This window comes from Cyprinodon tularosa, unplaced genomic scaffold, assembly GCF_016077235.1.
Source record: "Cyprinodon tularosa strain WSP-4 unplaced genomic scaffold, ASM1607723v1 ctg1439, whole genome shotgun sequence".
NCBI classification, from domain to species: domain Eukaryota; kingdom Metazoa; phylum Chordata; class Actinopteri; order Cyprinodontiformes; family Cyprinodontidae; genus Cyprinodon; species Cyprinodon tularosa.
This window is the reverse complement of record NW_024038264.1, coordinates 7,543-20,422: the sequence shown is the minus strand read 5'-3', so window position 1 is coordinate 20,422 and position 12,880 is coordinate 7,543. Positions and strand designations below refer to the sequence as shown.

At 38.4% G+C, this 12,880-nt stretch overlaps 1 protein-coding gene across 1 annotated transcript; it reads right to left on the bottom strand.

The window, feature by feature from the left end:
* Positions 1 to 4,638: 4,638 nt before the first annotated feature.
* Positions 4,639 to 9,056, bottom strand: LOC119779193. The gene is made up of 4 exons (XM_038278753.1): positions 8,060 to 9,056; positions 7,493 to 7,661; positions 5,898 to 6,031; positions 4,639 to 4,824 (listed from the first exon to the last, which is right to left on the bottom strand). The coding sequence occupies exons 1-3, from the start codon at positions 9,054 to 9,056 to the stop codon at positions 5,902 to 5,904; spliced, it is 1,296 nt and encodes a 431-aa protein (XP_038134681.1). The 3' UTR covers positions 4,639 to 4,824; positions 5,898 to 5,901.
* Positions 9,057 to 12,880: the final 3,824 nt, after the last annotated feature.

Here is a 12,880-nt window from a genome sequence, read left to right as displayed (position 1 = left end):
TCTGATGCTCCACCGAGTGGATTGATCTCGACAGGAGGACAATAACTTCAGGAGACTGAGAGAGGAAGAAAACAAAAAAAACTCCCTTAAAGGTAAAAAAGAAAAAAAAAACTAAAATATTGTTATAACAAAAAGTAGGCCTTAAATAGGCTGAGGGTAAGTCTTTTTTAGAGCAAGGGTAAGTCTTTTTGAAAGACAGAGTTTTGAAAAAGTAGGCCTTAAATATGCTTAGGGTGAGTCTTTTTTAGACCAAGGGTAAGTCTTTTTTGAAAGACCGAGTTTTGAAAAGTAGTCCTTAAATAGGCTGAGAGTGAGTTTTTTTTTAAAGGGGAAGTTGTAGGTCTTACTAAAGAAAAGTAGACCAAGTGTTGCAACAAAATAAAAAGAGAAAGCAATGATCCAGAGTAATTGTGAGCACTCAAAATAAGAAAAAGGAAAAAAAAGACACATAAAAATATCTTATAATAGAATATAACATATAATAGAATAGAATATAACATATACGAGTCAATATCACCATAAGGTGCCTTTCAGACTCCCCCCGCCCCCCCAAAAAAAGCTGAGATTTTCCATTGAACTTCATGTATATTGTATTAGGTATATGTTATGCTTTTAGAAATACATATTGGTCAAGCTCCCACACTTTTTATAAATTAACTGCAAGCAGACAATTTACATGCAAACAGCAAAATATGTCCACCCTGTCATGGACAATTTTAAAACAGAGTAAATACATTGTAATTACATAGTGATTATAAAATGTAAATTTTCAGAAAACTATTTAGTCCCTTACTCAACAATACATTTTAGTTAATCGGAAAAGTATTTGGATAATAATGAAATTATGGCAAACTATTTGTTTCTCTATAAAATCTGCGAGAGTTGCACTTTCTTTTCTAAATAAAATCTAACAACAAAGATATCTGGTCAAATTTTCAAGCAATACTATTTGGCCCTTATTTGCTTATAAAGGAATCACACAAAAGATTTAGCTAACTTGTGGAAATAATTTGTTTATTTTTATAGAACATGAAAATAACAGGGTGGACAGAGACATGACAGGGTGGACATGTTGTGGAATGTCATTGAATGGCCCCATAAATGCAAAGAACAATGCAAGAAAATTGTGTAAAAAATGCCTTTTCCCATGTACTAGTCGAACAGACTAGTTTCGATCCACTCTACCTGCATGCAGCCACTGAATAAAGATGCCCAAACTGAGACATTAATGTGGCCTTCTAGCGTTAAACTCTGCACAGTGAAAGTCAAACATTCAACTGTAGAACAAAAAGAAAACATTTTTTAAGTGGAGAACAGGTGAATTGAAAAAAACAGAATATTTCAGAAAGATCACTTGGAAGCATCTCCAAACAGTCTCTCCCTTTCTGAAGAGACATGGCTCGCTCAGTTCTGCAGTAGCTGTTCCACATACTTCCACGCAGACGCTTCAATCTGTAAAAAGCGCTTGTTCAGAGCCTGTGGTTCTGGTTTTAGGCAAAGTACCTGCCAGGCATGGTACCAACAGATGTCGTCCCGAAGACTTGGCCATTTGAACTGGTTTATGCCATGGCATTGCATACACTTAACTTTCACACTATGCCCTTCTGCATCCATGATGATACCTGGGTATGCTTCATTGTCATAATTAACAATGCACCCCTCTCCAATGTGCTTTACTTCAATCATTTCTGGTCTCCTAGGATTATCTGGTGTCTTTCCACATGCTGGAGACTTGTCAGATGAAACAGGAACATTAGCTAGAGTGACCTGTTGAAGATTAAAGCAGGGGCAGTCCAAAACACCTTTCTCCCTTTTACATAGACATGAAATGTCTCTGTATTTCATTTGGCCGGGTGTCAGACTGATAGCTTGGTGGATTCTCATAGTGTCTTTTACGGCAGCTATTGCAGGTAACTCAGGCATTGATTCAATATCCCACTCTGGGATGAAGAACAGCTCGACAGATGTATCCAGGCTTTTCAGCTTGTTATACAAGCTCTGGGCATCAGGAATGTCACCTCCATGGGCTACAATCCGGTCTGCTGACCTCTTGAGGGCCCCACCTACACCGTCTGGTGCCCCCTTCCCATGATTAGCCTCAAAGAAATTCCATGTTATTTCTTTGAAGCCATACTTGTAGGGTTCTGTTGAGAGGTAGAAGAAATTTCCTTTTTGTCGATACTGGTTATACTATGTGTGGAGAGCATCCATTCACCATCTTTATCTCATCTTTGACGTAGGTGGCATTTAGAGGCTTTTGCATCTGAACCCTTTATATGTCCTTTTATGGGGACATAAACAGTTGATAATTGTCCTTCAAATAAATGTAAACTTTCTAATAAGTCTCATCAGCTAAACTTCCAATGATCTAACCTGGAGGGCCCTGGCTCACGCTGATTTTCAGGAGTTTCAGCAGGGGTGGTGTCTCTGACTGTAGCAAAGGACTGGCCCTGTTTCTGGCTCTGGTTTGTCTTTTTGCCTCTCTCCATTTCTTTCTTTTTGCCCTCTTCACTCTCTAACTGAGCTCATTGACACCCTTCTTCTTTCCAGTCTCTCTGTCTTTTTTCCATTTGACCCTTTCTTTTTCAAGGTACTTTCTTCTTCTGTCTGGGTCAGCATCACAACGTTCCCGATATCTCCTTGCCATCTCAGCTCCTTTTGATCTCATTCCTTGAAAAAGACGATTCAAAATGTTCCGTTACACATTTTAATTGGCAGTCCCTGTAAAATAGGCTTGCCTTATCAAACTAGGCTTGGTGATACCGATATCGCCAAAAAAATTGTCTAATTGTCCAATTTTACTAAGTATAGCATGTATTGTTATAAAATGTGTGTAATAGCTGTTGTAATATGTGTAACATTATCAGCATGTGGTCTAAACTATGCAAATGTCCTTCCTGTCATGAACCATGACCACCCTGTCATGGAAGGCTTGCTGACAGAGTGGACAATGACAGGGTGGACATTTTTGGCTAATCTTAGCATTTAATGAGCACATGGTGGACCTTCACTTAGCAACATGCTACAGTCAGCAAGCTGACTATGTACTGATTTACAAATATATTTCAAAGTTTTGATAGGTTTTTCTATCAATTGATATTTCACTGACAGGGTGGACATGTTAAGCTTGACAACATCCAACTACACACATAATATGATGAAAATTAAGAAACATAAGTGTAAATACTTACTTTGCAACTCGCCACTGCTTCAGCCTCCATTGAAGACAGAAAAACTGCTTGTAGTGATGTCACTGAAAACATCAGTGGGTTTCTTAAAGGGACAGTTACCCCATAATGACAGGGTGGACCGCAATTTCAGGGACACATGCAAAATGTTCAATATATTTATGAAAATACAATATACATGAACAAAATGACTTGTTTTATCAAATAACTTATTGTGGACAATAAAACCATGTAAATTTTTTTTTGATTTTGTATAATTTAAACACTTATTACACACACTGTAGTTAGCCGAGCAGTGTGTGGGACATACCAAAATCACGTACATCCAATAAAAAGAAATTGTATAAAATGAAGGAAACAGATTTTAAGAGACTTGTCATTGTACTGATATGTGTGCAAGTGTTTGGCCACTTATAATAAGACCTCAGACTTTCATTATTCTGCTACATTTTCATGATGACTGAGTGAGTCTGATGAGGACACCAAAGGCACTTCATAGTGATATTGACTCATAATATAATGATAGGAACAACTTAAGAAAATTTACTGTTGTTCTATTTACTAATGCACATCTTTCTTTTTTTTAAACTCTTCTGCTTCTGCTGTTGTGGCTGTAGGTTCGTCTCCAACGGCACCACTGAGCACCTCCAGCCTGTATCCCAGTTTACCACAAGCCTGCTGCTCTCTGCTCGGCCTCCACCGTATCAGCCGAAGGCTACAAATCCTTTTAAAAAAGAAGACAACTTTTATTACCCTGGTTCTCAGAGAGCCTAACCAGAGGAGAAAGATGACGGGGGCGAACTGAGACTGTCATTTGACCCCCAACCAGACTCACACCCAGACTCTACACTGTAAAAAAAAATCCGTTGTTTTTACGGAAAAAAACTGGCAGCTGTTGTTGCCAGAATAATCCCGTAGAAAATACAACAAAACTGTTAACAACATTACGGAACAACTTGTACATTTTACTGGGATTTGATGTACAATAAATGATGACTAAATGTACATTTTGCAGCTATTCAATGTACAATAAGCAATTTTAGGACGTGAAATTTACAAGTTGTTTTGTAATGTTGTTTACATTTGTACTGTATTTTTAACGGGGTTATTCTGGCAACCACAGCTGCCAGTTTTTTTCCGTAAAAACAACAGATTTCTGTTTAAAGATGTTTACATTTGTACTGTATTTTTAACAGGGTTATTCTGGCAACCACAGCTGCCAGTTTTTTTCTGTAAAAACAACAGATTTTTGTTTAAAGATGTTTACATTTGTACTGTATTTTTAACAAAATCATTCTGGAAAAACAACAGGATATATATATATATATTGTACAGTCTTACTATCTACATTGCTTCAAATTACTTCTAAATTAATTCAGGCTGTAACAAACCACTCGTCAGACAATATACAATTCACAATAATGCAAATTTATTGTTGAAAAAATAATGAGAAAGAGATCATTAAAGTGTGTGTGTGTGTGTGTGTGTGTGTGTGGTTGCACTTGTGTTTGTGAGAGAGAGGGATTGTGAGTGAGGTGTGGTAGTGAGCGAGTGAATAAATGTGAACCTTGGTAATATAGAGCCACGAAAAAAGGTGAGATAGGTGTTCATCGGCTCCATCACTTTGAAGGAACACCTAGGGGAATAGAGAAGAGAAACAAACACAATAATCTCCATTAGTTTAATTAGCAAAGTCAGCAATAATCAAAGATAACAGTAGCACTAGCACACACACCTTTTTAAACAGCTCGCCATTCATGGAGAGCTTGTGAATCATGGTTATTGGCTTGATTAACATGCAACTGCATTGCTTCTAGAAGAACATCTAGAGAAACATGGGTGTTCACCGTCGTGGCCACTTGAAGGAACAACTAATGGAATAGAGAAGAGAAAGAAATACATAATCTCCATTAGTTTCATTAGTAAAGTCAGTCAATAATCAAGGACAGCAGTAGCATTAGCACACGTACACTGAACACGTGAGAATTATGTACAGTGCATCCTGAAAGTATTCACACTCCTCTCAATGTTTCACAATTTGTTGCATTGCAGTCATCTCCTTCAGTCAAATAAATACATTTTTTTCTCCTTGATCTAGACTCAGTGATCCATAATAACAGCAAGAGTGTTATAACATAGGGTGTGAATACTTATGCCCATGTGGATATTTCAGTTTTTTTACGATTTGCCAAAACTTCTACAATTCTGTATTTTGCTGTCATTATGGGGCACGGATCCTAGATCAGGGAGAAAAAAATAAACTTATTTGACTGAAGGACATGACTGCAATGCAACAAATGCTGAAACATTGAGAGGGGTGTGAATACTCTCTGGATGCACTGAACATAATTCCCACGTGTTCATTCATAGTTTTGATGCCTTCAACGAGAATCTACAATGGAAATAGACATGGTAATAAGGAAACATTGATTGAGAAGGTGTGTCCAAACTTTTGGCCTGTACTGTACCTTTTCAAACAGCTCGCCATTCATGGTTGAAAAGGTCATGAACCAAGTTACAGAAGCTTAGATTAACATGCAACTGCATTGCTTCTAGAAGAACATCTAGAGAAACATGGGTGTTCACCGTCGCGGCCACTTGAAGGAACAACTAATGGAATAGAGAAGAGAAAGAAATACATAATCTCCATTAGTTTCATTAGTAAAGTCAGTCAATAATCAAGGACAGCAGTAGCATTAGCACACGTACCTTTTTAAATAGCTCGCCATTCATGGTCTGAGAGGTCCTGAATCAAAGTAAGGACTCTTGGATTCACATGGAGCCGTTTTGTTTTTGTTTGTTCCACTTTCGTCCCCTTCTCCGGATTAATAGAGAAGAAACATCTAGGTTAACAGAAGAGAGAAGAAATACATATACCACTATAAATGATACAACCATCTCAACCAGTCAAATCAGTACAAAGGAAAAGACAAAAAAGGTGAGAATACGGGTTACAGTTTTCCATTACTTAAAGTTTAACTGGTAGGCGGGGAGCTAAGGGGCCAACCATGAACCCACCAAATAATCCAAATTTTTTTTTTTTTTTTTTTTTTTTTTTTTAAAGGTCTTATCATGCTTAACATGAATCAGAATGTTTACATTGAAATTTTTGCACTACATGTTTCAGGCAGTCAGTGTATTTCCAAACATTGCAAATTGCATTGCACCTTCCCCTAGCTCATGGAGAGTCATGTTCCTGTAATGTGTTTCCATTGCATTTTCAATGTATGGACATACATTGCCTACCTGAATCATGTAGTGCAACCCAAAATGTTCAGTGTTAACATTCTGATTCATGTTTAGCATGGTCAGACTTTTAAAAGAAAGTTGGTTCCTTTGAAGTATGGGAGGGTGCACCTTAAGGCCTATAGACATTAGACACCACACTCTGCCTATTGACATATCGACATCTTTTATTTTTCCTCTTGATGCCAGACACCTTTGGTATAAAGTATAGATTCCAAAGTTAAAGGACAACTTCGGTCAATTTCAACAAGAGCTCTATTGCTTATTCTACTTGAGACTTGCCAGGACTGAAGACGTGAGAAATTTTGGTCTAAATTCTATAGGTTTCCTTGAACAGAGAATTAGCACTGACAGCTAACCGATGGGGACATAACTTTAAATTGTGAATTTAACGCTCCAAATATCAACGCCAAAACTACGAAACACCAGCCGCCACAATAAAACAACACTGTAATGTGTATGACTAGAAATGCTTAAAAAGTGGTTAAAACAGTGTGTTTGTGCAAGCAGCCATATACAAAATTTAAACAAATGATATGATAAAACACAGTGTAAAGTTCTTCCCCCATGGGTTAGCTATCAGAGCTAATTCTCTGTTCAAATAAACCTATACAAGTTGAACCAAAATTTTTCGCGTCTTCAGTACTGGCAAGTCTTGAGTAGCTTGAGCAATAGAGCTCTTGTTGAAATAGACCGAAGTTGTCCTTTGAGCAGAACATGTCATTTTGCCCATGAAATGAAATTGTTTTTGCTAAAAAGTACTTAGACAATTAGTTTAACAAGGTGTCAACATTATTTGATACATCGTATTTCAGGTAGCAATGCTACAGAGCTGTTATCTTGACTAAGATGGTGGTGGCGATGGGGTAAAGGAACTTGGTTATCATGCCAGTAGCCACCAAAGTCAGGGGTTGAGGCTAGCCCCTAGCAACCCCATGTTGCTCTAGGGGAGAATGGCCCTGTAGGTATTTGTATGCACATTGCTTTGGATAAAAGCCTCAGCCAAATGACTAATAAATAGAACAAAACAATTGTAAAAAATAAGATAAAAAACATACCTCTGTAGAAATTCCAGGGTCGATGCAAGCGTGGATGGGTAATGAATGTTAAAGCAGTAATAGCTGCCAAACATCATGCACAAGGCCAAGATGAAGGAAGAGATGTTCTCGTTCACGATGACTTGATCCACACTCAGCATCATCCGTCCGGAGGAATAGCAGGACTGCCCTATTTAAAAAAAAAAAAAAAACAGCAGCAATTTAGGTAACATTTCAACATGTCAGTAACTCGTAGTTCAAGTGTAAAAACAAGTGTGTGTACTATATGTATGCGAATGAAAAAAAAAAACACATCTGAGAAAAACTGAAACAAATAAGAGATAGAGGTCAGTGTGTGAATGAGAGAGCATGTGTTCAGTCTTTGGAAGGCAGGTGTGTGTGTGTGTGTGTGTGTGTGTGTGTGTGTGTGTGAGAGAGAGAGAGAGAGTTCATGTGAGTGAGTGTGTGAGAGAATGAGTGGTGGCATTTGAAATTAACAGCCGAGACAAAAACAATTACAGATGCTGCATGAACATAACTTAAATTAGAAATTAAGACATTTGGGATATATTTGTGAGGTTAACTGACCACATACAACAATCGTGGGAGTCAAGGGAACTCTGCTCATGTCCACTTCCCCAGCCAGGCAAGTGTCCTCCACATAATGGAACATCACATCTTCTTTCTCATCAAAATAAGCCAGGAGGAGCAGCACCATTTCTGTGGCATGTGTGTAGCCTGGGTGTTCTCCCCTCATCATTTGTAGCTTTGTTGCAGCTTGATAGAATCTTTTGGATTTGTTGACAGCAACTGTCTTCATGAAGTGCAGGAGCCTTTCCCCCTTCTGTTCCATATTCTTTAGGAAGGTTTCCTTTAGGTCCACTCCAGTGAGCTCGTTAAAGTGAACAGCCATGCCAATTTCACAAAACCAATATGGCCAGTTCTCCAGGAGGTACTTCACGTCCTTTCCTTGGTTCACCTCTTGTCGCTGGGTGTAGAATGTGGACTTCATAAGCATCTTTACAGGACCTGGGCTTTGCTCATTCTGACTAAAAAGATTTTTAAGCTCATCTTTCTTTTGCTGCTGGCTTTCAGCTGTTTCTCCAAGGGGCAGAAACTTGACATGCCAACGGATGCACCCATAGGTGTCTTGAATCGCTGCCCGTTTTTCAGGGGGGATTTCGTCAGTGTCAGAGTCATGTGTTCTTCTTTTTATTTTAGGTGTTGTAGGCCTTTTCACATTTTCGATCCGATTTTGAATTTGTTTCACAAGGGAGTAGTACCCTGTGCCAATTATGTCACCCTCAATGACATCTTGCAGTGATTTGGGGTATTTGGCCACCAATTTCCTAGCCACATCAACAGCGTTCCTTTTACATAGTGAAGTGGTTACTTTCATCATTTCACGGACCACAATTCTCACCATCTCTTTCCTCAAACTTGGACTTGGACGTTTTCCTCTCTCCAAAGCCTGCGTCAAAGCCTCGGGGAACTTCCTCCATGGTATCATGAATGAGTCTGGAAAACTGCCCTGTGGGCTTTGACTGCTGCTGGACGGCGGCGTTGAAATTGGCGACTGACTCATCACAGAGCAAACATTCCGAAGAAAGGTTTCATCAAAATTCTGCGGTAGTGTAGTAGCTTCTTCTGTTGCACCATCTAAAGTCTGAGAAGCCTCTTCACAAGCAATGGCAGAGGACTGGGGTGCGATTTCCCGGTAAATATCATTTATGTTATTCGCTGAACATTGTGGATGTTTCCTAGACAAGTGTGCTGTAAATGATGATTTTAAAGTAAATGTGCTTTGACAACCTGCCACAGGACACTTTACAGTTCTTCCCTCCACTAAATGTTTTTTTAAGTGTACAAGAAGTTCCTGCACAGTCTGAAATCGGTCTGAACACAGTGACATGGCGCAAATAAAACTTGATATAATAGCTGTGTTAGCATTAGCAAACGGCGCTGGGACATTGTGCTTGCGATAGAAGTGACACTTAAATGATGCATATGTACAAAATGTCTGCCTGCAGTCAGTACTCTCACACTTGAACACGCAGCGTGGTTCGTTTCTATGAACCCTACAATGCAAGACATAACCCTTTAACGTGTGCAATGTTCTCCCGCAAAAATGACAATGAATCATGGCTTGGGAAGCTTGAAACAGGCAAAATAGCTATTAGCTGCTAGCAGCCAGTAGCAATGTGAAGTTGTTAGTTGTCCGCCTATCAGCTAGAAATATCAATAAAAACGCGCCGTTTTGTTTCACAAAATTGACTTTTGACTTAACCTGATGCTCGAACCAGAGACATCACTTACTGAATCATGGCGTAGGGAGCTTGAAACAGGCAAAATAGCTATTAGCTGCTAGCAGCCAGTAGCAATGTGAAGTTGTTAGTTGTCCGCCTATCAGCCAGAAATATCAATAAAAACGCGCCGTTTTGTTTCACAAAATTGACTTAACCTGATGCTAGAACCAGAGAAATTACTTACTCAGACTTGGTGTCTGTTAAGTGCTACTGCGACAGAGCCGAACACGCACGTGTTACCAACCTAGCTAGTAGCCACTGCGTGGGACGCTGACGCTGATCCGCAAATACAGCCTGTGAATGGGCGGAGCTAACATTTGAACCAAAATAATTTGATATTCTCCTGCAAAGAACAAAGTATTTGTAAAATAAACTATCCTACATCAGCAGGAATAAACAGAAAATAGAATTGTTTACTTACCAACAGTTGGTTCCATGAAAAATTCCAATATATGTAGAGCAGCGAATCAATTCAATAAGTCCTCTTCCAGATGGCCATGGTTTGATTCAGCTGCGTTTTCCATTCAAATATCATCATGGATATGCATCCCGTGTTAACTAGACCTACATAAAGCTTCCCTTTCCTAATTTATGGAAGAGGATTAGGGCCACTGAAAAAAAAAAAATGATTTTTTAATTTTATTTCATTTTAACATGGGAAAAAAGTCAGAATTCGGACTTTTTTCTCAGAATTCTGACTTTAATCTCAGAATTCTGACTGAATTCTTACAATAAAAAAGTCAGAATTCTGAGAAAAAAGTCAGAATTTTTTTCCCATGTTAAACTGAAATAAAATTTAAAAATCAGTTAATTTTTTTTTTTTCAGTGGCCCTAATCCTCTTCCGTACTAATTTATTCTAAAAAATGTATTGTCTTTTAAACACATTAACAGTTTTATTTGGTTTAGAGTTTTTAAAAATGGTAAACGAAATAGGTTAGGCATCAGATGAAGCGCAGCCCAAAGACCCCGCATGATGAGTACCATTAATGGACTCAGTGCTCCCTGCCTGTGGGATTCCAGAGGCACCTGATGGGTATCGGCAGTCCAAGCGAGATCTGGCTCGGGCGGTTGCCGAGGCAAAAACTCGTTTTATGAAATGTGCCAAAGAGCCTAGGCTACTGACTTTTTTTTTAACAGGGCAATGATGTAATTTTAACTGTATGACTTTTTTTTTGGCATTACAGTTTATTTGTGTTTAAATTACATTAATTTGTAAATTATACAAAAAATTCCGATCTATTCAACATATTCTTACTGTAAAACGAACAGTTTTATTTGGTTAGGAGTTTTACAGTTTATCATTGTAAATTACACATTGCTTCATTGTTTTTGCATCTACAGTTTTTTTATGTCATGATTTTACAGGAATTCACTGTTAATTCTACGGATATTATTTACAGTGTAGTATCCCTGGGACCAACAGCGGAGATCCATCTATCACCTTTGCTCCATGGTCACTAAATATAGGGTGACCATATTTTTATTTGGGAAAACCAGGACACCTTGGGGGTGGGGGGTGGGTGGGGGGTATCTCTGTTCCAATGCATAGAGATGTCTGTGGCATGCACTCACTTAACATAGGCCTACGTAATCCTACAATAACATTATATTTACAGTTGATTTATTAAAAATGCTTTTCAGTAAAAGTCAACAGCAATAACTCCAATAACAAACGATAATTTCATTCAAAATGTATTTATTAAAAATGCTTAACAATTCCTGTAATGAATAAATAGCACAATGAAAGAAATAATGTCTCATCATCGGGATTTGCTCCGTGATCAGAGGAAATGTTACTTGGCCCCGAACAGTGGTGAAAATTGGAAGTTCAGTTTAATATAATACAACTCTGTGAATAGTTCCGTCTGAAATTAATGAAAATAGTTTTAATGGTTATAGAGTCAGATATGTGGCGGTAATGTTTGGTTTATCTAAAGGTTTTAATCTGTTACTGTGTAAATGGGTTTGGCTGTAATTTAAGGACAGATTCTAATAGATCTGCAGGGTGGGGACTATAAATCTGATAGGAGTTTAATTTTGTTTATTGCTGTTTTGCACAATAGGCTTAACTAAGTATTTTTTTATTTTGAAAATTAGAGATTTTGCAGATATATTTTGTACATACATTGTTTAGATTTACTTATATATTTCTAACCCTTTTATAGAATAGAATAGAAAATCCCTTTATTGTCCCACAATGGGCAAATTTACAGCAGCAGAAAGATTATTAAAAATTGTCACACAAATGTGGACCTTAGAAACATGTATAAGAATAACATAATAGGGAAGAATTAAAATATAAACAATACAATTCTGTAAAGTGTTTTAACAATATAAAACTGGAGAATTAATAACCAATATGCAGCTATGGACATTTTTATAGTGATGGATATTTGAAAATAGCAGCAACATCAGGGATGTGCTGAATGACAGCAGCAGCTTATTTAACTGACTAAGGTTTCTGTCATTACATTTGATTTTATTTGTTCCTGCTCCCGCTGGTTGGAACCCTTATTCCACTCTGGATTCTTGTGAGTGTATGTTGGGATCTGGAGCTTTACCACCTTCCTCCAGCAGAGTGCGCCGTGGGTCCTCCTGAGCTGAGCCTCCAACACACCTGTGGCCCATCTCATCATCAGAAGACCCACCACCATATAACCTGCCTTCAGACCTTGCCTCAACGCCGCAGTGTTGATCTAGTTTGGTTAGCACCTGAGCCTAGTAAACCTGAGAATCTTTGCTATCTCCTGTTGAGATAAGATTCTAACTCCTTCCTTGTTTTTGCCTCACAGGAATCCTGTCTCTTCGTGAAGCTCTGGATGAGCTTAACCTGCCTAGCCTGCCCTCGTGAGCCAAATCTGAAGACTCTTCTCTGGATTCCCTTGCAGCTCTTGGCTAAGAGCTGGAAACCCAAATCAAGGTCTGCCCTCAAAGTCAGAAGTAAGACGCTGAAGCAGTTATTGGACTCTGCTGAACAAACAGTCTCTGGACCCAACAGTTTCCTCTCTCAAAGAGAAACCCGGACTCCTTCAAGGAGTCCTACCTCATCAGCAAACTCAAAAAACTAATAACTCATCAGTCCATGTGCTAACTGAACTGTCA

Coding starts and splice junctions, on each gene's coding strand:
- LOC119779193 (XM_038278753.1), bottom strand. CDS start 9,056: ATGAGTCAGTCGCCAATTTCAACGCCGCCGTCCAGCAGCAGTCAAAGC. Junction 7,662..8,059: donor TCCCACGATTGTTGTATGTG/GTCAGTTAACCT, acceptor TTTTTTAAATAG/GGCAGTCCTGCTATTCCTCC. Junction 6,032..7,492: donor ACCCTGGAATTTCTACAGAG/GTATGTTTTTTA, acceptor CTGTTAACCTAG/ATGTTTCTTCTCTATTAATC.